Source organism: Chlorocebus sabaeus, chromosome 4, assembly GCF_047675955.1.
Source record: "Chlorocebus sabaeus isolate Y175 chromosome 4, mChlSab1.0.hap1, whole genome shotgun sequence".
Lineage (NCBI taxonomy): Eukaryota > Metazoa > Chordata > Mammalia > Primates > Cercopithecidae > Chlorocebus > Chlorocebus sabaeus.
The window spans coordinates 57,055,381-57,077,609 of NC_132907.1; the positions used below are offsets into that span (position 1 = coordinate 57,055,381).

The 22,229-nt window shown below is 41.0% G+C and overlaps 1 protein-coding gene across 1 annotated transcript in view; it reads right to left on the reverse strand.

Moving 5' to 3' along the window:
• Positions 1–22,229, reverse strand: part of LOC119621467 (uncharacterized) — a 42,186-nt gene that overhangs the window by 11,731 nt on the left and 8,226 nt on the right. Inside the window, exons 3-4 of the mRNA XM_073014898.1 lie at positions 2,581–2,640; positions 1,255–1,411 (exon numbers count right to left, since the gene is read on the reverse strand). Of these exons, the coding sequence (XP_072870999.1) occupies positions 2,612–2,640 (29 nt within the window). The 3' untranslated portion in view covers positions 1,255–1,411; positions 2,581–2,611. The remainder of the gene's footprint in view (positions 1–1,254; positions 1,412–2,580; positions 2,641–22,229) is intronic.

Sequence of the window (22,229 nt, forward strand, 5' to 3'; positions counted from 1 at the left end):
TACTACAACCATGGTTGATTTCAAGCTCCAACAAGACATCATGAAACACACAGTTGGGAAAAGGGCATAGCAGAACACACTGTTATATAATATTTCCACCCTGCAGTTACAATAGACAGAAATAACCCCAACAGCATAGACAATAGTAACATATAGTAAAACAGTATCATTATTACTAACTTTGTTTTTAATGAAATTTATTTAAATGTAAGTTTAGGCCATTTCACTTTTATAATGGCTGTATTTAATAAGTGGCTCACAACACTCCTGAAATTTTAACATTGGCCCTTGTGAGTCCGTATGAGCAACATACCTAGTCAGGGATAATGCAAATGGGAAGAGATAAGTTGAAGGGTTGAAGGGAGGCAAGAGGACAAGCTGCAAACATCAAACAGTGCCCTTGGCCCGTGTAGCAAGAGGAGGCTGAAGAGCAACTGGGGAGACATCCTGAAGCACAGAGCACCTTGTGAGATATGAACATGGGAGCCACTCAGAGGAGAAAAGGTGTTGGGATGTGTTACCTAATGGGTGACCCCAGTTGCTCTACTTTGAAACATTAAAAATCCAGCTTCCAGCTGGTTGCGGTGGCTCACACCTGTAATCCCAGCATTTTGAGAGGCTGATGCAGAAAATCACTTGAGGTCAGCAGTTCAATATCAGCCTGGGCAATGTAGCAAGACCCCACCCATCTCTACAAAATAAAAATTAAACAAATTAGTCCGTCACAGTGGTGTGTATCTATAGTTCCAGCGACTCAGGAGGCTGACGCTGGAGGATCGTTTGAGCCCAGGAGTTTGAGGCTTGCAGTGAGCTATGATTGTGCCACTGTACTCCAGCCTGGGTGACAGAGGGAGATCCTGTCTCAAAAAAAAAAAAAAAAACCCTACAAAATCCTCTCTCATATATCTATCTATAGATAGATTAGATAGGTAGATAGATAGATAATATAGATGGATAGATAATAGATAGATAGATAGATATGGATATAGGTGATATAGATACAGATGTAGATACAGATATATTAATAGATATACCCTAGTAGTTCTGAGTAACACCATACTAAAAGTAAAAGCAAATGAAAACAGCATTCCTCAGTACCTCCCCTAACACAAAGTGAGAAGTGAATAGAATTTAAAGAAAGGGAAATGTATATACACTTTCCTATTTTCTTAAGAATAAAACATCGAGGACTGTCTCCCATAGTGTTCTATCACATTGTGCAGGCTTAATAAATAAAGAATTTAAACCACCTACCTTCCCCAAGGGAGACAGGCAAATGCACACTGGCATGAGAACGTACTGCTCACGTTGGAGGGCTTCTGTCTGCTCCCCCAGGAGAATCTGGCCCAGTAAAGGAAGCACTGCTTTCGTGTGTGCTTTAGACGTCTATCCAGAGCTGCCGTCCTCATGGCTGGAGAAGTGAACAGCAAGCAGAGCTGATCCTGCTAAACTGCAGCCACTTCCTGAGGTTTGGGATGAACCCATCAAGGTCTCAAGACAGAGGGCCAGGACAGCATAGCTTCTCCCTCTGTAGACTAGGGCTGCTGAATGCAGGGAAGTCCATGCAGCCCCAGAGAGCCCAGCAGGTCTCTCCACAGTCCCACTCCACCACTTCCGGTGACACCTACCATCTGCCCACCTCAATGGACCTGCTCTCTGTTCAACAAGTAGAGTGTTTGAATTCCACATTTTCCTTTATAAAAGTCCTCAGAAGGCCACATCTCAAAAAAATATCCACATGTGAAAGTGGGATTTGGCAGAGAAAATAGAATGGGGAGGGTTATTCTTAGGCCCAGGAAAGGGGGGCCCCTAGTATTCCTCTGGTTGTGCCCTTTCCTATGGGGTGAAGAGTTCAGGGGCACAGAGATGTACCCACCTGGAGCCTGGAGCCTGCATCTCCTCTTTTGGACTATGTCTTGGGTACCAGAGACCCTGAATCCCCTGTCCAAGTGATCTTAATTCCACTTCCAGAGCTTTCTCCAGGCCTGTTTCTCTCCAAGGCAGGTCACACCACCAGTGCACACACCCCTAAGCTAAGGGGTGCTGTTTGTGGGGATACAGCTTGGATGTGTAGGCTAGGATGTCCACACACATATGTGTACCGCTCCCTTATGTGGGACTGCCAGGGTGGGAAGAGATGAGGGACAGGCCACAGGCCATGGGCTAGGTGTTCACACCCTCTGAGCCACCACATTCCTGCTGGTGCTCCAAGACCCCACAGATTCTCAGTGCACAGCAGCCCTTGTGCACAAGTGTCTTTATCAAGGCAGGAGGATGGAGCATCTTTTATTTAACACTTTGCCAGCTTGATTTATCACTTTTAAATATTGAGGTATGGTATATGAGCCTCCGTTTTTACACTTGCAGGGCCCCACAAAAGTTAGGGAAGGACCTGGGGAAGGAAAAACGTTTAAGGGAGGGATGGGGGATTATCAGGATCGAAAAGGACCAAAATTGTTTCTTTGCTATGTGGTGCTTAAAATAGTGCCCAGAACATAGTAAGTATTCAAATCTTTGTTGAAACAGAAAAGTTGGAGGGGGGAGGGAGAGAGAAAAAGAGAATTCAAATCCTGTCTTTACCATTCCACTTGTGCATCCTTGGGCAAGTATTTCAACATCCCTGATCCTCAATGTCCTCATCTGGAAAAAGGAGAAGCCACGCTTATCACACAGAAGAACAAATTAGTGTTAACTGCTTACACTGTTCTCAATACCCTCACCATTTTCATCAAATGCTCCCCCCTCAATCCCATTTAATTTATAAGATGTAATTTGAGTATCGATTTATTTCAAATAACCTCAGGGAGGCTATTTCTCCTGACATGCCCAATGCAGAGAGAGAAATATTTCATGATCAGCCCCACCAACATCCTCAAATGCCCCCCTACCACCATAGCAGGTACTGCTGGTGTCCGCCCATACCCCTAGGCACTCATCACTTCAGTACTCAGTAGTCTGACTTCCAGTTGCCAAACCAGCATTTCTTTGCATAAAGGCATCCCCAGACCTCCAGAGCCCACTTAGCCACTTGCATGGCAGGACTGCCTTCAACCAGTGATGGGCAGGAGTTGGGAGGAATACCCTGGCTCTCTTACTCCTAGAGTAATATAACTCTGCCATGCATGTTCTACACTGAATCCCAGCAGGATCATGTTCTAGTTACCCTTAGTGATAACTTGCTTGTAATAGACACTTTGGTTGCTACACAACAAGTATGCCTGAGTATGGCCATGCCGGTTACTACGGCCAGTATTCCTTCTAATTGCTCAGTGCTCATGCCTTATCACTTGTTAAATATTTTCCAAATCACCTCTTCACATTTAACCAACAAGTTGTTCCCCCAAGTGATTCTTAAGAAACATGAATATTGTATAAAACTAGATCCAATAGCAATTTCACCTAATAAACTACTATTTATTAGTCTCCCCCTTGTTTCTGTGATGTATGGCATTAAAAGGCAATAGTTAAACGAAGAAGAAATGGACAATAAAAGATCATTCAGTGCTTCCAGCAAACACCACAGATTTTTTGTTGCTGTTGGAAACCTTCCCACGTGTGTGAGTGAAATGCCATGACTACACACAGTGTATCAAATAGGCATCTGCTCTCAAGTGCTTTTGTACTTGGCAGTGACCTCAGGGCTTGACAAATATGTTGTCTCCGTGTTTTTATTTATTATCTCATAATCCTTTGGATGGTGACAAATTCTAAGATTATAACAAATATATTACGATACCAATATGAATGTAATGTAACAAAAAGATGACCTAGATCTATGGTAGGTGAATGCCAACCCAAACAGTGGCTAAATTGAGCAGCTGTTCGCAATTAGGTCCAATTAACAAGTTTTAAACACGGCATCACTGGGAACCTCTTTGAAGTGTGTTGCTCCATGAAGGTTTTGCTTGAAAGGGGTTTCCCAATGGGAACCAGTCAAAACCCTCAGCTGAACAGCTTCACTTCCTCTTTAGACTTCAGTGCCATGTAGAGTTCACACTTTTAATTCATCTTCCCCAGTTTTGTGTATAAATATTTCAGACATGTAAAGAAATGTCTGGAAAGGCATCATTGCTGAAAAGGACATTGTGAAACCAGGAAGGAGGAAAGCAGGGGGCAGGGCTCCTGGGCTCTACTTGGCAATCTGTTGAAACAATGATCCCTACAGAAAAGGAAATTACAAAACAACATCTAGGTATTCAATAGGCATATGAGAGCATCATCTACTCTGAAATAGAAGCTCCATGAGGGCAAGAACTTGGTCTGGCTCATCATTGTATCCCTAGTACCTACTAACTAGACTGGCACACAGCAGACCTACTATAGATATTAGATGAATGAATGAATGGCTTTTTACTGAATGAATAAACAAATGTTTGAATGAACTAATAAAATAAATAAAGTATATACATACGCTTGGAAAACACAAGCTATTTTATAAAATCTAACTCACATGAGTACGTGTGACACAAAAGCACACAGAGGCACACATACAACACACAGAAGCACACACAGAAAAAGCCAGAAATTTGTCTTGATTCTCCTAATAATTTTGCTGGTCCTGCCTATTTGGTGATCATTTGGGACTTACATTTCAGCTTCATTTTTTGTATCTGACAAAAAGAAGGGAAATGCAAGGTTGGACAGAATGCACCTAGAGTGGTATCTGGCACATGGTAAGCACATAATAAATATTTGAGGACTAATGCATGAAAAAACTACATGGTTCTCCACCATCCCTGGCTAGAAGAGGCTCTGACATCTCTGTGTTTCACTCCTTGTGCATTTCCTAAGTCTTGTTCACTGGCTTTCCTGCAAGTCCCTCTCATTCGAGGACAACAGGCCCAGCTCCAAAGGAGAGTTTTGGAAGAAGAGAGAGGGAGCCACCTTCCTTCCCTCCAGGCCTTGTGGAGACAGTGGAGTCAGTGGCTTTGTTGTAGGTGAAGTGAGATGCTTATTTAGGAGATGCTCTGCAGACAGTGAGAGATCTGCCAGGAGGCAGGGCTTCAAAACCTGGGTTGCCTGTTACAATGCTGATTCCTGGGTCCCAGCCCTAAAAGGCTCACACTCAGTGGGTCTCGGGTATAACCCAAGAATCTGCACAATAACAACGACCCTGGTGATTCTGATGCAGACGATAAACTACTAGAGCCACTGGGCTAGAAGGAAAGCCTTCCAGAAGGAGAAGGATGTTCATCCCAGAGTGCCTACATCTGGTGGGTTGGTGCCATCCTGAGGCATCCTTCAGGGAAGTCCTCAAGCATTCTCTAAACGTGACTTTAACTGACATTAAAAGAGAAAGAACACACATTCTTTCTTTTCTGTGATGGTAGGGGACACACACAATTCAGCAACCAAAAGGTTTCAGTTCCCCAAAAGCCTAAAAACACACTAATAAAGAAAAGGCTCTGGAGTGCAACTGGGGAAGACAAGCACGCTTCCCAAGCAAAAGACCCACTTTTCCCTTAAGGGAAAATCCCAGGTTTGAAAGTATCACAGAAACAAAAAGAAAGATAACTAGAAAACAGGAGTTGGAAATGTTGATCCTAATGAAAAACAAGGAAGCGGGGCAGAGACACCGACATCTGAATTACCCATGTGACAAAGTCTCAGGACAGAGGGAGGGCTGACACAGAGCTAGACTCCATTAAAGTGTTAGAATGACAAGTTCCTGCAACATGATAATTTAGAGACTTCTAATATATCTGTCCACACAATAGCTAATTTCAGAGTCAATGGTGTACTCCTTGAAGACAATCTGGAAACCAGGAAAATCCAAGACAAATGGTCTGTTAGCATAAAGGATCTCAATGGTTTAAAGCCTCCATATATCATGGCTGCATGAAAGGATTCCTCTGTAAACAGCGGAGCAAGACCACACTGCCTTATATCAAGACATTTTCAGCTTGTTTAAAAGGGGGCATTATTTTCCACTGGCAAATAGTTTCTTCACAATCTCTCTCTCTCTCTCTCTCTCTCTCTCTCTCTCTCACACACACACACACACACACACACACACACACCCTGCCTATCTGTGCACATGGAGGAAACCTCTTTTGACAGGTTTTTAAGTTATAAAGGCCTAAGCCTTTTTGTACTACTTTGGGAAGCTTAAAGCTACAGACTAGACCAGCTACAGCCCAGCCTGGTGAGACATCAGTCTCTGTGAGCTGGCCAGCATCACCTACTCCCTGCCCCCTGCCTTCCTGTCCTGCAACCAACAGTCTAAATGCTTTTGTACCTTTCTGAATAAACAAAAGTAGTTATTTTTTGTTTAATGTCATATATAGTTTATAAAATTAAGTGGTAAGTGTAGATAATAAGCATTTTGTGTCAGCTATGTAATATATGAGCTTCAAGTCTATTTCTGTTGACTCTCAACCATCAGGCTCATGGCAAAGTCTTTATGACTATAGGATAGATGGGGGTGTGTTAGCCACATATGTTGGAAGGAAGGGAAACAGGAGAAGGAATAACAGTCAGAACAGGCTGGCTTGTGCTGAGGTAATAACCATTCCCAAAATCTCAATGGCAAAAAAAACCCGGCATCTTTCTCACTCTACTACATATCCATCTCAGGTCAGTGGGGGGTGAGATGGAGGGTGGGACCACTCCTTACTCCTCACTCCAAAACCCAGGCTGAGAAAGTGGCCACCAATTCCTACATTGCCAGGCATATGGTGGAGGGAAAGAAAGTTCTGCACAGGCTTGAACTGGCAATTAAATGCTTGATCTAATGGTGACACACAGCATCTCCACTCATATCTTATTGCCCTGAACTGGTCACATGGCCCAGTCACCAGTCACCCAATGACAAGGGGGCCAGGAAGTGAAATCCTACTCTGTGCCTGAAAGTCAAAGATCCAGAAAGATTTAGAGAACAGCACTAATGACCACTAAGAAGGGAGGATGGGAGAAGACCTACCAACTGACTATTGCTGACAAAGACACACTGAAAAATCCTACTACTGTCACTGACTGTACCCAGATCCTGACTCAACAGCATCTACCACAGCCTGTGAAACCTGCAAAGTAGAGGGCATGTCCCAAAAGATAATCCAGCTTTCATCCCAACATCTAAAGAAATAATCATGCACTTCTATTAAGATTGAATTTTGGCAACAGACAGGTGATAGGTGTTGCTTTGTAATTTTAAAAAATAAAGATTTTTTTGTTAACTATACAATATTTTCAAAATCTTTTCATTTCCCATGAAATAGGCATTCTCATATATTAATTTTAAGAACAAAGTTGGTTGGGCTTTTCTGAAATGTTATTGGCTAGGTGGCAAAGAACATTTAAAACGTTCATCACCCTTTGACTCGGAAATTCTACATCTAGAAATTAATCCTAAGAAAATAAGCAGAAATGCAAATAAAGGTTTATGTAAAAGCATATCGTCTTCCTTTTTTTTTTAAGACAGGGTCTTGCTCTGTAGGCCAAGCTCAAGCGTAGCCCACTTCAGTCTCTCAAGTAGCTGGGACTACAGGTGCCTGCCACCACACCTGGCTAATTTTTGTATTTTTTTGTAGAGATGGAGTTTTGCCATGTTGACCCAGGATACTCCCAAACTCCTGGGCTCCAATAATCCTCCTGCCTCAGACTTCCAAAGTACAGCGATTACAGGAGTGAGCCACCATCCCCAGCCTAAAATGTTTTTATGTTTTATAGATGTTTTCTGTAGCATTATTATTAATACTCCAAATAGGAATTAACATAAATGTCTAATAAAAGGGAATGGGTCAAATAAATATGGCTACCTTCATACAAAAGAATATTGCATATTGGTTTGGTGAAATGGCTCAGCAGGCTGGCGTGATAATACAATGAAGTACTCTATTGCCATTAGGAATCACAATTATTAGGGTTATCTAGAAATATGGAAAGAACTACATGAAGTAATAATAACAAGACAAAGTAGAACTCAATAATATACATATTAAAATTCTATATGATATAAATCAGTTCTACATTAAATTCAGAAAAGATTAGGGTATATATCGATGTTCCAGAAATTTGTGTTTTTCTCATGATTTCGTATGTGTTCAGATGTTTTGTTAAACTCTTGTTCAGCTGATGAAAGAAGAACAAGGAAGAAGAAATGAAAAGGGAGGGGAGGAGAAAAAGAAGAGAGAAAAAAGGAAGAAGGGGAAAGTAGAAATAGAAAGTAGAAAGGGGACCAGAAAGACAGAAAGATTTAGAAAGTTTATTATAGCAACTACCATAATATCTCCATGCTGTCCATCCCAGGCAAAGTCCTGAGTAGGCTTTTCCTCTGTGAACTACAAAACAACAATGTGATTTTAGTTTACCAAAATATAAGAATTTTTGCTGTTCATTAAATACATGGAAAGTATAGGAAAGATCTTCAATACCTCTACATCACATTCACAGATACATTTGCCACTTAGGAGAATTGAGCTTTGGCCTCTAAGCAGTGGCCTCTAAACCACCTGGGAGGTTCAATAAATACCCAGTGAACTGGCTGGGTGTTTCTGGGCTATGTGGTACCCGGTCTGACTAATTCCAATTAGTAGCATAGACCAGGAAGGCTGAGTGACAAGACTGGGTCTGGGCTTAGTCAAACTTTGTGCAGCCCTCCTTGAGGGTGAAACAGAGGACCTAGAAGCTAGTATTAGAAATCTTCAAATAAACAAGAAACTTTTTTCAACTCAGTAGGCTACCAACAATGAGATACCATCAAACACCCACCACAGTGGATAAAATTAAAAAGACTGACAATATTAAGCACTGCTGAGGATGTAAGCAACTGGGCCCCTCATACATTGCTGGTGAGAGTACAGAATGGTACAACCACTTTGGAAAACCGTTTGGCCCCTTTTAATGTAATTCCACTCCTAGGTTAATACTTGAAGAAAATGAATGCATATGTCCACAAAAAAAAAGACTTGTTCAAGAATGTTCATGGTGACATCAGTCATAATAGTTCAGATTTGTTCCATGTCTCTTTTCTCTAAGATGAGTGACTTCCCAGGACATGGTTGAGTCCAGGAGCACCAAAGGGCAGAAGAAACTTGCCATGCCTATTGAAGTCTCACTCAGAACTGACACACAGTCACTTCCATCCTTCCTATTGATCAAAGCAAGACACATGGCAAAGCACTTACTGAGCATTTACTGCAAGCGTGGCTCTTCTCATGCATTTTAATCTTCATAACAATACAGTGAGAGGGGTACAATTATTATCCTCTTTTATAGATGATAAACTGTAAATAATTTTTCCAGTCACAAGACTAGTAAAGGGCAGGGATTTGAGTGCAGAGAATTACACTTCAAAGCCCCTTATACTGAACGTAGAGTTAGAAGATCCTAGATACAGAGTTTACTTATACAGCATCACAAAAGTCTATGGAGTGAATTGGGACATAAATTTTTAAGTGGCTTGAACAAGTCACTTAACCTATTTGGCTTTCAATTTCTTCTTGTGTAAAATGAGAGTTATACTAGATTGACCTCTAAGCTCAATTCCACTTATAAATTTAATGCCAAGATTCTGTGAACTCATTGGAACATTTACCATTAACCTGATAAAAAATGTAAATGGATAATTTGCTAATCACTACAAGTGAGCCCCAACTACCCCGATTTCAATATAAGCAACCATATTCAGGGAAGTCACAATGAGATGATTAAGTCTATATAGAATAGATACTAATTTAAATCCCATTTAAAATAATGAATTTTGCTTTTTGGTTAATCCTAAAAGCACTAGAAAAAAAGTAATTCATTGTCAAATTAAACAAATTCCTTTGTTAATGCAAGATTTTTCTTCATCTTTTTAATAACAAACTGCAGTTCCCATGGAAGCATGGTTATGCTGCTAGCACCTGAGTCTTATCCTCTACACTCTGCACCCTTCTCATGGGGAAAAAGTAGAGTGAGGTCGATGCCCAGGAGAGCTGCAAATCCCGTTCCCATAAGAACAAGAGCAACTGCTGAAATTGCCTCACATCTACTGTTACTTAAAATAACCTCTGAACATTTTCTAAGAATTTTTTTACCAGTGTACTTCTCTAGTCTTTCCAAATGGACTTACAGACTGAGAAAACACAGATGATTTTTATTTGTTTGCATCTTTATGATCACTTGGTACTGTACTGTTTTGTAAAACTGGATGGATTGATGGGTGGATGAATGGATGGATGGACGCACAGATGCACAGATGCATGGATGGACGGATGGATGGACGAGTGGGCTACCACACACACTGTACCTCTCTTAGGAATGCTCTTTCCAATTCACTTAGACTGTTTCACCTAATTAACTCCTATTCATATGTTGGCTCTCAGCTCAAGCATTGCTTCCTCAGAGAAACTTTCTCTGATCCCCAGTCAAGATCAGGTTCCTTCATTATGTCCTTACCTAGTGTAGTGTTCCTTTCTTCAGATCACTAAGCTACATGGGGTTATGTATTCATCAGTATGATTACACACAAGTTTAATGTTCATCTCTTCTAGGCCATAAATTCCATGAGAGTGGGATCACATATGGGCTTTAAAAATGAATGAACAAATAAATGAATAGGTGAATGAATGAACTGTGAGTTATGAGCCTGGAACTTGGATATAAAGACAATTCTACCATAATCATAAAGTTGTAGTATTTAAGAAAAGCAGGAAACTTCAAGGTCAAATGGCACTTACATAATAAAAGAATCTTAGAGCTTTGAGAGACCTTTGGTTCAATATCCTACACAATGTGGGAATATGAGCACTGAATATTTGACCTGTATGAACAAAGTCTATAATTTGTGTATGACTTGATTTTTGGAATAGGCATTTAATTCCTTGGGAAATGTCATTTGCTATGGTACCCTAAAACTCAGATGTTTAATTAAGTTCATATTAGTGTAAATTTTATTCTAAAGGATTATTTTATTCATGATTTTTCAATTAATCAATTTATAGGTCTACCTAACTCAATACAATGCAATAGGTGTGGGCATGTGTGTGTATACACACACAGTATATAAACTAAGTTATATGGAAATCATATATTCATCAATGAAATCATTTAAAGTGTACCAATTATGTCACTATTTAAACAAATGTTAAGATAAATTATTTCATAAAATGAATAATAGTTTAAACTTCAGACTATTTGACCTCTAATCTGTGTTTTGCAAGTCTAGATTTTTAATCCAAACTTTCTGAAAATGAGACCCATCTATATAAGCACCTACAGTTCTGGATTTTACAATGACGAGATTCCCCAGAAAAATGACTGTGGAGCATGTTATCTTCATGTGTAATAGTTGAGGATTAAACTGGTTCTCTCTAGTATGATCCAGAAGCCACATCCAGATGACCTTCAGATTCCTCCCTTCTTCTGCTTCCTTCTGAGATGGGTACTGGTTGATTGTCAATTCCATCCTGATGCAGCCTCAACTCACAGCCTGACCCTGCCAGCCAACTACCATGGTCTTTGCCTATTATGTGCCCATGTGGACACCTTGTATGGCACCTGCAGTATTCACAGAAAATTAGCTCATCAACTCTTCACCCAACCTGATGCCAGACATACAATTTGTAATGGGAGAAAAAATAATAACGTGATCACACTATTAGCTTCTCCTCCCTCTTCCTCGCTAGCAGACCCCGGACTGTCCAGGCAGCATTGTACCCCAGTCCCAGAAGCTGATTCACGGTTAGTCTACAAGCCAGGCACATCAATCCTCCTTCCTTTCGCCAGTGATTGGTCTAGGACAGGTACATGAATCAGTGGATTGACCAAAGAGATGTGAAGGGAAGGCTGCTAGGGGGATGCTAGGAAAGACTTTCCTATCTGATTAAAGAGAGGCCTAGGCTGGGCGCCGTGGCTCAGGCCTGTAATCTCAGCGCTCTGGGAGGCCGAGGCAGGTGGATCACGAGGTCAGGAGATCAAGACCATCCTGGCTAACACGGTGAAACCCTGTCTCCACTGAAAATACAAAAAAATTAGCTGGGCATGGTGGCAGGCGCCTGTAGTCCCAGCTACTCAGGAAGCTGAGGCAGGAGAATGGCGCAAACCTGGGAGGCAGAGCTTGCAATGAGCTGAGATCACGCCACTGCACTCCAGCCTGGGTGACAGCGAGACTTGGTCTCAAAAAAAAAAAAAAAAAAAAAAGAGAGAGAGGCCCGGAAGGAGATCTCTTTTCACTCCATTCCCTGCTTCCTTCTTGTTTGGGACATTGTACTGTAAGCACATGCCTCTTGAGAGTTATGACATCCATCTTGCACCACGAAAAGAGGCATCACCAACACAGAGACATCAGCAGAATGTAAAGAGCAAGTGTCAGGTCTTTAATGACATCATCAAGCCACTACACTAACCCTGGGAACTGGTACATCCAGGTAAGTGAACTACAAATGTCTTTATGGCTTAAGCTGTTGTTAATCGAGCTCTGGGCTACTTATACCAAACACATTCCTGACACAAATAATAATACAACCAATATCTTATGTCAGCACGGCACTTCACATTCTTCGAAATACTTTTAAATCCATTACTTTATGTAATCCTGCAACAATCCTGCAGAGGGATGGTGCAACTATTATTATCCGTCATTTTTACAAATACAGAAACAGATTAAAAAGAATCAATCTCATGTAAAAAAAAAAAATCAAAACAACCAGACTTAGCACTGATTCAAGACTCTTTGCTTTAGTCCAGGAGTTGGCAAACTATGGTCCAAATGTGCAGTGGTGAACTACCAACATGTTTTGCATTTTTTAAATAGCTAAAAATAAATTAAAAGAGCACTATTTCATGACACATAAAAATGTCAAATTCAAATTTTAGTGTCCATAAGTAAAGATGTACTGCAATACAGCTATGCTCATTTGTTAACATATTGTCTATGACTGCTTTAGTGCTGAAATTGCAGCACTATTTGACCTCTAATCCGTGTTTTGCAAGTCTAAATTTTTAATCCGACCTTTCTGAAAATGAGACCCATCTATACAGGTGCTGCAATTACAGCACTAAAGCAGTCAGTAGCTGTTCATACTACCATATGGCCCACAAAGCCTAAAATAGCTACTATTTGCCCCTTTGCAGAAAAAGTTTGCCAACCTCTGCCTTAGTCCTATCACACCCACTCATAAAAACTTATGCTCCAATAAAAAACTACGCAGAGTGGTTAGAACACCGTATTTTACACCCTAGCTTGGTGATCTGAGGTTTAGTTGCTGTTTGTCATTTTTTTCCATTGTCTGACTATAACCTACTGACAGCTTCATAATCTCCAGACTACCCAGATAGGAGCAGCGAAATGGCTTGACTAACTGCTAATTAATCAGTCTGGCTTGAATTCTCCCTTCAGTAAACACTAGAACACATCTGTTTGAAACAATGTTTTGATGAAACAGTCCCTCAATCAAAAAGAAAAAAACTCACATCCCATGCATGCTCTGCTGCAGTTTTTCTTCTCTGAGATTTGCCATCATCTGAATGTAAATGAATCATGCTAAATCTGGTATCAAACCCACAAAAGACATCTAGGGAGATTATGAGCAACCATGTTACACAAACTAAGATTATGCAAACCGTGTAGCAGATATAAAAGAAGTCATTCTGTATCTTAATCATTTTCTTGCTTTGATCTTTGTAACATAATATTTAATGAACACTACATTTCACTAGATGAGAAATATATATGCGAATATTTAATAGAGTACCTAGTACATATTTTGCGCTTGTTAAAAATTAGTTGAACCTGAAATTCAATGAACCATGAGGAAGAATATTTTTAAACCACTTAATTGTGGAAAAGAATAAAGTATGCATCTTTAGCACATAAATTCTAGGAGTCGGCAGTCTATGAAGATTTATCTCAAAATAAATTTTTTCTTGTTCTTGTGGCTTTGGTTTAAACCACTTCATAGAACCCCCAAAACATGCCTTAAAAGATACAATGCCAGCTTTATTCCAGAGCAGGCCAACATGGTTTCACCGGTTTATAAATCTCTGCATTGCTGTAAAACAGAAACAACACGCCAGTCTGCAAAGATTCTTTCACAAGTCTTAAATTTAGCTTATACTCACCCCACTATAGTCATCAAATAGAGGGCCTGAGTTCTCCATGATAGAGTTTTTTTCTAGGGGTTCAGAACTCCTGATCCCTGTCACCTGGAGAGCCCAGTGTTTCAAGTTTATCTGCTCCCTCTGCTGCCTGGCTCTGTGGTCATTACCAGGCTCCCAGGGCTGGCCTAACAGCTCATGATAGAAGTACACAGGCAAAGAAACAAACAGCTGCGTGAATTCTAGCAGCATTCAAACCTTAAACAACCTGAGAAAAGTTGCTGAATCAAAAATGGAATCTAAAAAACTCAATCTCATATAAGTTGAATTTCTAGAATGGTGGTTACCAGGGGCCAAGGTGGGAGGGGTGGCAGGGGGAGGGAGGAAAAAGGTGGGAAAAGGGAGACGTTGGTCAAAGCACTCAAAGTTTTGGTTGGACCTAAGGAATAGGTTCTGGTGATCTATTACACAGCATGGTGACTACCATTAATAATAATGAGGTATTGTAGATTTCAAAATAGCTAAAAGAACTATTTTAAATGCTCCCATCACAAAGAAATGGTAAGTATCTGAGGTGATGGGCATGTTATTTAGCCTAATTTGATCAGTCTACAATGTATACATGTATCAAAACATCATGTTGTACCCCATAGATACATACAATTATCATTTGTCGATTAAAAGTAAAAAAAAAAAAAAATTTTTTTTTAAGGAACAAACTCGGGGAAACAGCTCTCAAAACATTCTAGCAAAGAACATAAGGGCTACATCCAATTGGCCCAGCCTCCAAAAGAAAAGGAATTGTAAAATGTGCAAACTTGGGGCGGAGCAAGATGGCCGAATAGGAACAGCTCCAGTCTCCAACTCCCAGCGCGAGCGACACAGAAGACCGGCGATTTCTGCATTTTCAACTGAGGTACTGGGTTCATCTCACTGGGGAGTGCCAGACGATCGGTGCTGGTCAGCTGCTGCAGCCCGACCAGCGAGAGCTGAAGCAGGGCGAGGCATTGCCTCACCTGGAAAGCGCAAGGGGGAAGGGAATCCCTTTTCCTAGCCAGGGGAACTGAGACACACAACACCTGGAAAATCGGGTAACTCCCACCCCAATACTGCGCTTTAAGCAGACAGGCACACCAGGAGATCATATCCCACACCTGGCCGGGAGTGTCCCACACCCACGGAGCCTCCCTCATTGCTAGCACAGCAGTCTGTGATCTACCGGCAAGGCAGCAGCGAGGCTGGGGGAGGGGCGCCCGCCATTGCTGAGGCTTAAGTAGGTAAACAAAGCTGCTGGGAAGCTCGAACTGGGTGGAGCTCACAGCAGCTCAAGGAAACCTGCCTGTCTCTGTAGACTCCACCTCTGGGGACAGGGCACAGTAAATAATAACAAACGCAGCAGCTCTGCAGACGCAAACGACTCTGTCTGACAGCTTTGAAGAGAGCAGTGGATCTCCCAACATGGAGGTTGAGATCTGAGAAGGGACAGACTCCCTGCTCAAGTGGGTCCCTGACCCCTGAGTAGCCTAACTGGGAGACATCCCCCACTAGGGGCAGTCTGACACCCCACACCTCACAGGGTGGAGTACACCCCTGAGAGGAAGATTCCAAAGCAAGAATCAGACAGGTACACTCGCTGTTCAGAAATATTCTATCTTCTGCAGCCTCTGCTGCTGATACCCAGGCAAACAGGGTCTGGAGTGGACCTCAAGCAATCTCCTACAGCTACAACCTACAGCTGAGGATCCTGACTGTTAGAAGGAAAGCTATCAAACAGGAAGGACACCTACACCAAAACCCCATCAGTACATCACCATCATCAAAGACCAGAGGCAGATAAAACCACAAAGATGGGGAAAAAGCAGGGCAGAAAAGCTGGAAATTCAAAAAAAATAAGAGCGCATCTCCCCCGGCAAAGGAGCGCAGCTCATCGCCAGCAACGGATCAAAGCTGGACGGAGAATGACTTCGATGAGATGAGAGAAGAAGGCTTCAGTCCATCAAATTTCTCAGAGCTAAAGGAGGAATTACGTACCCAGCGCAAAGAAACTAAAAATCTTGAAAAAAAAGTGGAAGAATTGATGGCTAGAGTAATTAATGCAGAGAAGCTCACAAACGAAATGAAAGAGACGAAAACCATGGCACGAGAAATACGTGACAAATGCACAAGCTTCAGTAACCGTCTCGATCAACTGGAAGAAAGAATGTCAGCGATGGAGGATCAAATGAATGAAATGAAGCGAGAAGAGAAACCAAAAGAAAAAAGAAGAAAAAGAAATGAACAAAGCCTGCAAGAAGTATGGGATTATGTAAAAAGACCAAATCTACGTCTGATTGGGGTGCCTGAAAGTGAGGGGGAAAATGGAACCAAGTTGGAAAACACTCTTCAGGATATCATCCAGGAGAACTTCCCCAACCTAGTAGGGCAGGCCAACATTCAAATCCAGGAAATACAGAGAACGCCACAAAGATACTCCTCGAGAAGAGCAACTCCAAGACACATAATTGCCAGATTCACCAAAGTTGAAATGAAGGAAAAAATCTTAAGGGCAGCCAGAGAGAAAGGTCGGGTTACCCACAAAGGGAAGCCCATCAGACTAACAGCAGATCTCTCGGCAGAAACTCTTCAAGCCAGAAGAGAGTGGGGGCCAATATTCAACATTCTTAAAGAAAAGAATTTTCAACCCAGAATTTTATATCCAGCCAAACTAAGTTTCATAAGTGAAGGAGAAATAAAATCCTTTACAGATAAGCAAATGCTTAGAGATTTTGTCACCACTAGGCCTGCCTTACAAGAGACCCTGAAGGAAGCACTAAACATGGAAAGGAACAACCGGTACCAGCCATTGCAAAAACATGCCAAAATGTAAAGACCATCAAGGCTAGGAAGAAACTGCATCAACTAACGAGCAAAATAACCAGTTAATATCATAATGGCAGGATCAAGTTCACACATAACAATCTTAACCTTAAATGTAAATGAACTAAATGCTCCAATTAAAAGACACAGACTGGCAAACTGGATAAAGAGTCAAGACCCATCAGTCTGCTGTATTCAGGAGACCCATCTCACACGCAGAGACATACAAAGGCTCAAAATAAAGGGATGGAGGAAGATTTACCAAGCAAATGGAGAACAAAAAAAAGCGGGGGTTGCAATACTAGTCTCTGATAAAACAGACTTTAAACCATCAAAGATCAAAAGAGACAAAGAAGGCCATTACATAATGGTAAAGGGATCAATTCAACAGGAAGAGCTAACTATCCTAAATATATATGCACCCAATACAGGAGCACCCAGATTCATAAAGCAAGTCCTTAGAGACTTACAAAGAGACTTAGACTCCCATACAATAATAATGGGAGACTTCAACACTCCACTGTCAACATTAGACAGATCAACGAGACAGAAAGTTAACAAGGATATCCAGGAATTGAACTCATCTCTGCAGCAAGCAGACCTAATAGACATCTATAGAACTCTCCACCCCAAATCAACAGAATATACATTCTTCTCAGCACCACATCGTACTTACTCCAAAATTGACCACGTAATCGGAAGTAAAGCACTCCTCAGCAAATGTGCAAGAACAGAAATTATAACAAACTGTCTCTCAGACCACAGTGCAATCAAATTAGAACTCAGGACTAAGAAACTCAATCAAAACCGCTCAACTACATGGAAACTGAACAACCTGCTCCTGAATGACTACTGGGTACATAACGAAATGAAGGCAGAAATAAAGATGTTCTTTGAAACCAATGAGAACAAAGATACAACATACCAGAATCTCTGGGACACATTTAAAGCAGTGTGTAGAGGGAAATTTATAGCACTAAATGCCCACAAGAGAAAGCAGGAAAGATCTAAAATTGACACTCTAACATCGCAATTAAAAGAACTAGAGAAGCAAGAGCAAACACATTCGAAAGCTAGCAGAAGGCAAGAAATAACTAAGATCAGAGCAGAACTGAAGGAGATAGAGACACAAAAAACCCTCCCAAAAATCAATGAATCCAGGAGCTGGTTTTTTGAAAAGATCAACAAAATTGACAGACCACTAGCAAGACTAATAAAGAAGAAAAGAGAGAAGAATCAAATCGACGCAATTAAAAATGATAAAGGGGATATCACCACCGACCCCACAGAAATACAAACTACCATCAGAGAATACTATAAACACCTCTACGCAAATAAACTGGAAAATCTAGAAGAAATGGATAATTTCCTGGACACTTACACTCTTCCAAGACTAAACCAGGAAGAAGTTGAATCCCTGAATAGACCAATAGTAGGCTCTGAAATTGAGGCAATAATTAATAGCCTACCAACCAAAAAAAGTCCAGGACCAGATGGATTCACAGCTGAATTCTACCAGAGGTACAAGGAGGAGCTGGTACCATTCCTTCTGAAACTATTCCAATCAATAGAAAAAGAGGGAATCCTCCCTAACTCATTTTATGAGGCCAACATCATCCTGATACCAAAGCCTGGCAGAGACACAACAAAAAAAGAGAATTTTAGACCAATATCCCTGATGAACATCGATGCAAAAATCCTCAATAAAATACTGGCAAACTGGATTCAGCAGCACATCAAAAAGCTTATCCACCATGATCAAGTGGGCTTCATCCCTGGGATGCAAGGCTGGTTCAACATTCGCAAATCAATAAACATAATCCAACATATAAACAGAACCAAAGACAAGAACCACATCATTATCTCAATAGATGCAGAAAAGGCTTTTGACAAAATTCAACAGCCCTTCATGCTAAAAACGCTCAATAAATTCGGTATTGATGGAACGTACCTCAAAATAATAAGAGCTATTTATGACAAACCCACAGCCAATATCATACTGAATGGGCAAAAACTGGAAAAATTCCCTTTGAAAACTGGCACAAGACAGGGATGCCCTCTCTCACCACTCCTATTCAACATAGTGTTGGAAGTTCTGGCTAGGGCAATCAGGCAAGAGAAAGAAATCAAGGGGATTCAGTTAGGAAAAGAAGAAGTCAACTTGTCCCTGTTTGCAGACAACATGATTGTATATTTAGAAAACCCCATTGTCTCAGCCCAAAATCTCCTTAAGCTGATCAGCAACTTCAGCAAAGTCTCAGGATACAAAATTAATGTGCAAAAATCACAAGCATTCTTATACACCAGTGACAGTCAAACAGAGAGCCAAATCAGGAATGAACTTCCATTCACAATTGCTTCAAAGAGAATAAAATACCTAGGAATCCAACTTACAAGGGATGTAAAGGACCTCTTCAAGGAGAACTACAAACCACTGCTCAGTGAAATCAAAGAGGACACAAACAAATGGAAGAACATACCATGCTCATGGATAGGAAGAATCAATATCGTGAAAATGGCCATACTGCCCAAGGTAATTTATAGATTCAATGCCATCCCCATCAAGCTACCAATGAGCTTCTTCACAGAATTGGAAAAAACTGCTTTAAAGTTCATATGGAACCAAAAAAGAGCCCGCATCTCCAAGACAATCCTAAGTCAAAAGAACAAAGCTGGAGGCATCACGCTACCTGACTTCAAACTATACTACAAGGCTACAGTAACCAAAACAGCATGGTACTGGTACCAAAACAGAGATATAGACCAATGGAACAGAACAGAGTCCTCAGAAATAATACCACACATCTACAGCCATCTGATCTTTGACAAACCTGAGAGAAACAAGAAATGGGGAAAGGATTCCCTATTTAATAAATGGTGCTGGGAAAACTGGCTAGCCATAAGTAGAAAGCTGAAACTGGATCCTTTCCTTACTCCTTATACGAAAATTAATTCAAGATGGATTAGAGACTTAAATGTTAGACCTAATACCATAAAAATCCTAGAGGAAAACCTAGGTAGTACCATTCAGGACAGAGGCATGGGCAAAGACTTCATGTCTAAAACACCAAAAGCAACGGCAGCAAAAGCCAAAATTGACAAATGGGATCTCATCAAACTAAAGAGCTTCTGCACAGCAAAAGAAACTACCATCAGAGTGAGCAGGCAACCTACAGAATGGGAGAAAATTTTTGCAATCTACTCATCTGACAAAGGGCTAATATCCAGAACCTACAAAGAACTCAAACAAATTTACAAGGAAAAAACAAACAACCCCATCCAAAAGTGGGCAAAGGATATGAACAGACATTTCTCAAAAGAAGACATTCATACAGCCAACAGACACATGAAAAAATGCTCATCATCACTGGCCATCAGAGAAATGCAAATCAAAACCACAATGAGATACCATCTCACACCAGTTAGAATGGCGATCATTAAAAAGTCAGGAAACAACAGGTGCTGGAGAGGATGTGGAGAAATAGGAACACTTTTACACTGTTGGTGGGATTGTAAACTAGTTCAACCATTATGGAAAACAGTATGGCGATTCCTCAAGGATCTAGAACTAGATGTACCATATGACCCAGCCATCCCATTACTGGGTATATACCCAAAGGATTATAAATTATGCTGCTATAAGGACACATGCACACGTATGTTTATTGCAGCACTATTCACAATAGCAAAGACTTGGAATCAACCCAAATGTCCATCAGTGACAGATTGGATTAAGAAAATGTGGCACATATACACCATGGAATACTATGCATTCATAAAAAAGGATGAGTTTGTGTCCTTTGTAGGGACATGGATGCAGCTGGAAACCATCATTCTTAGCAAACTATCACAAGAACAGAAAACCAAACACCGCATGTTCTCACTCGTAGGTGGGAACTGAACAATGAGATCACTTGGACTCGGGAAGGGGAACATCACACACCGGGGCCTATCATGGGGAGGGGGGAGGGGGGAGGGATTGCATTGGGAGTTATACCTGATGTAAATGACGAGTTGATGGGTGCAGCACACCAACATGGCACAAGTATACATATGTAGCAAACCTGCACGTTGTGCACATGTACCCTACAACTTGAAGTTTAATAATAATAAATAAATTTAAAAAAAAATAAATAAAGTACATAGAGAAAAAAAGAAAAAAAAATGTGCAAACTTATAAAAAAGTAATGGCTGAAAATGTTATTTCTTTCCTAGACAAAAGCTTTATTTCAATGATTACACATTCTCTGGGAGAATTGATAAGACACTCGTAATTGTGTTACCAGAGAAGTGAACTGCTTAAAGATGGCATGAGAGAAAGAATCACTTATCAATGAAAATACCTTTGCACCTTTTGAAAGGTATAATGTGCATATATAATCTCATCAAGTAATTGCATTAAGTTTTTAAGATTACATATTACACACCCAACGCATATCATGAGTAGACCAAAGTTACTAAAAGTACACAATGCAAGGTGTGACTTCCAATGAGAGTCTTCATTTTTTCATTCATTTAACAAGTAGTTATGTGCTAGATACTAAGGAGATGAACATTTAAAATGTGGTTCCTGCCCTTACAGAACATTTGGTCTAATGTAGCCATGGCTATGCATACAAGCAATTTCATACAATAAGTATGAACTGCAGTAGAACAGAGAAAGGATGCCCAATAAACATTGAGACATTTATTTCTTCAAACATACGTTACAGCCTCCTGGTAGTCACCTGGAGACACCAATCACTTAGTCCAGAAATGTTGTGATGGTTTAGCATTGAGAGTTCCTCTTCTGGAATCAGTTTAAAAGCTATATGAGTGATCTACTGCCATAACGATGCTGCATAACAACCACAAAATCCCACGGGTATACAATAAGCCTTCCTTGCTTATTCCAGACTGGTTGGAGAAGTAGTGCTTCTCCAACCAGTTGATCTTTACAGGCTCATTTACACATCTGGGGATGAAGAGTGGAGGGGAAATCAGTTGGCTCTCAGTTCATCTAAACTGACCTGGCCTGTGACAAACGGAGCAATACTGCTCTGTTCCACACGACTCTCATCCTCCAGCAAGCTAGCCCAGGCATGTTCTCCTGGCAATGGCATAGCTTTGAAAGAGGAAGTGGAAACATGTTTACCTTGTGAGTCTTGGCTCAAAACTGGCACACTCTCACTACCATTGCATTCTACTGCCCAAGACAAGTCACAATGCCACTTCAGATTCAGACGATGGGGAAATAGACACCATCACTTTAGCAAGAGGAACTGCAGAGTCACATAGCAAAGAGCATAGATACAGAGAAGGGTGAAGAACTGAGGCCATGATTGCAATTTACCACTGAGCCATGAACAGTCTCT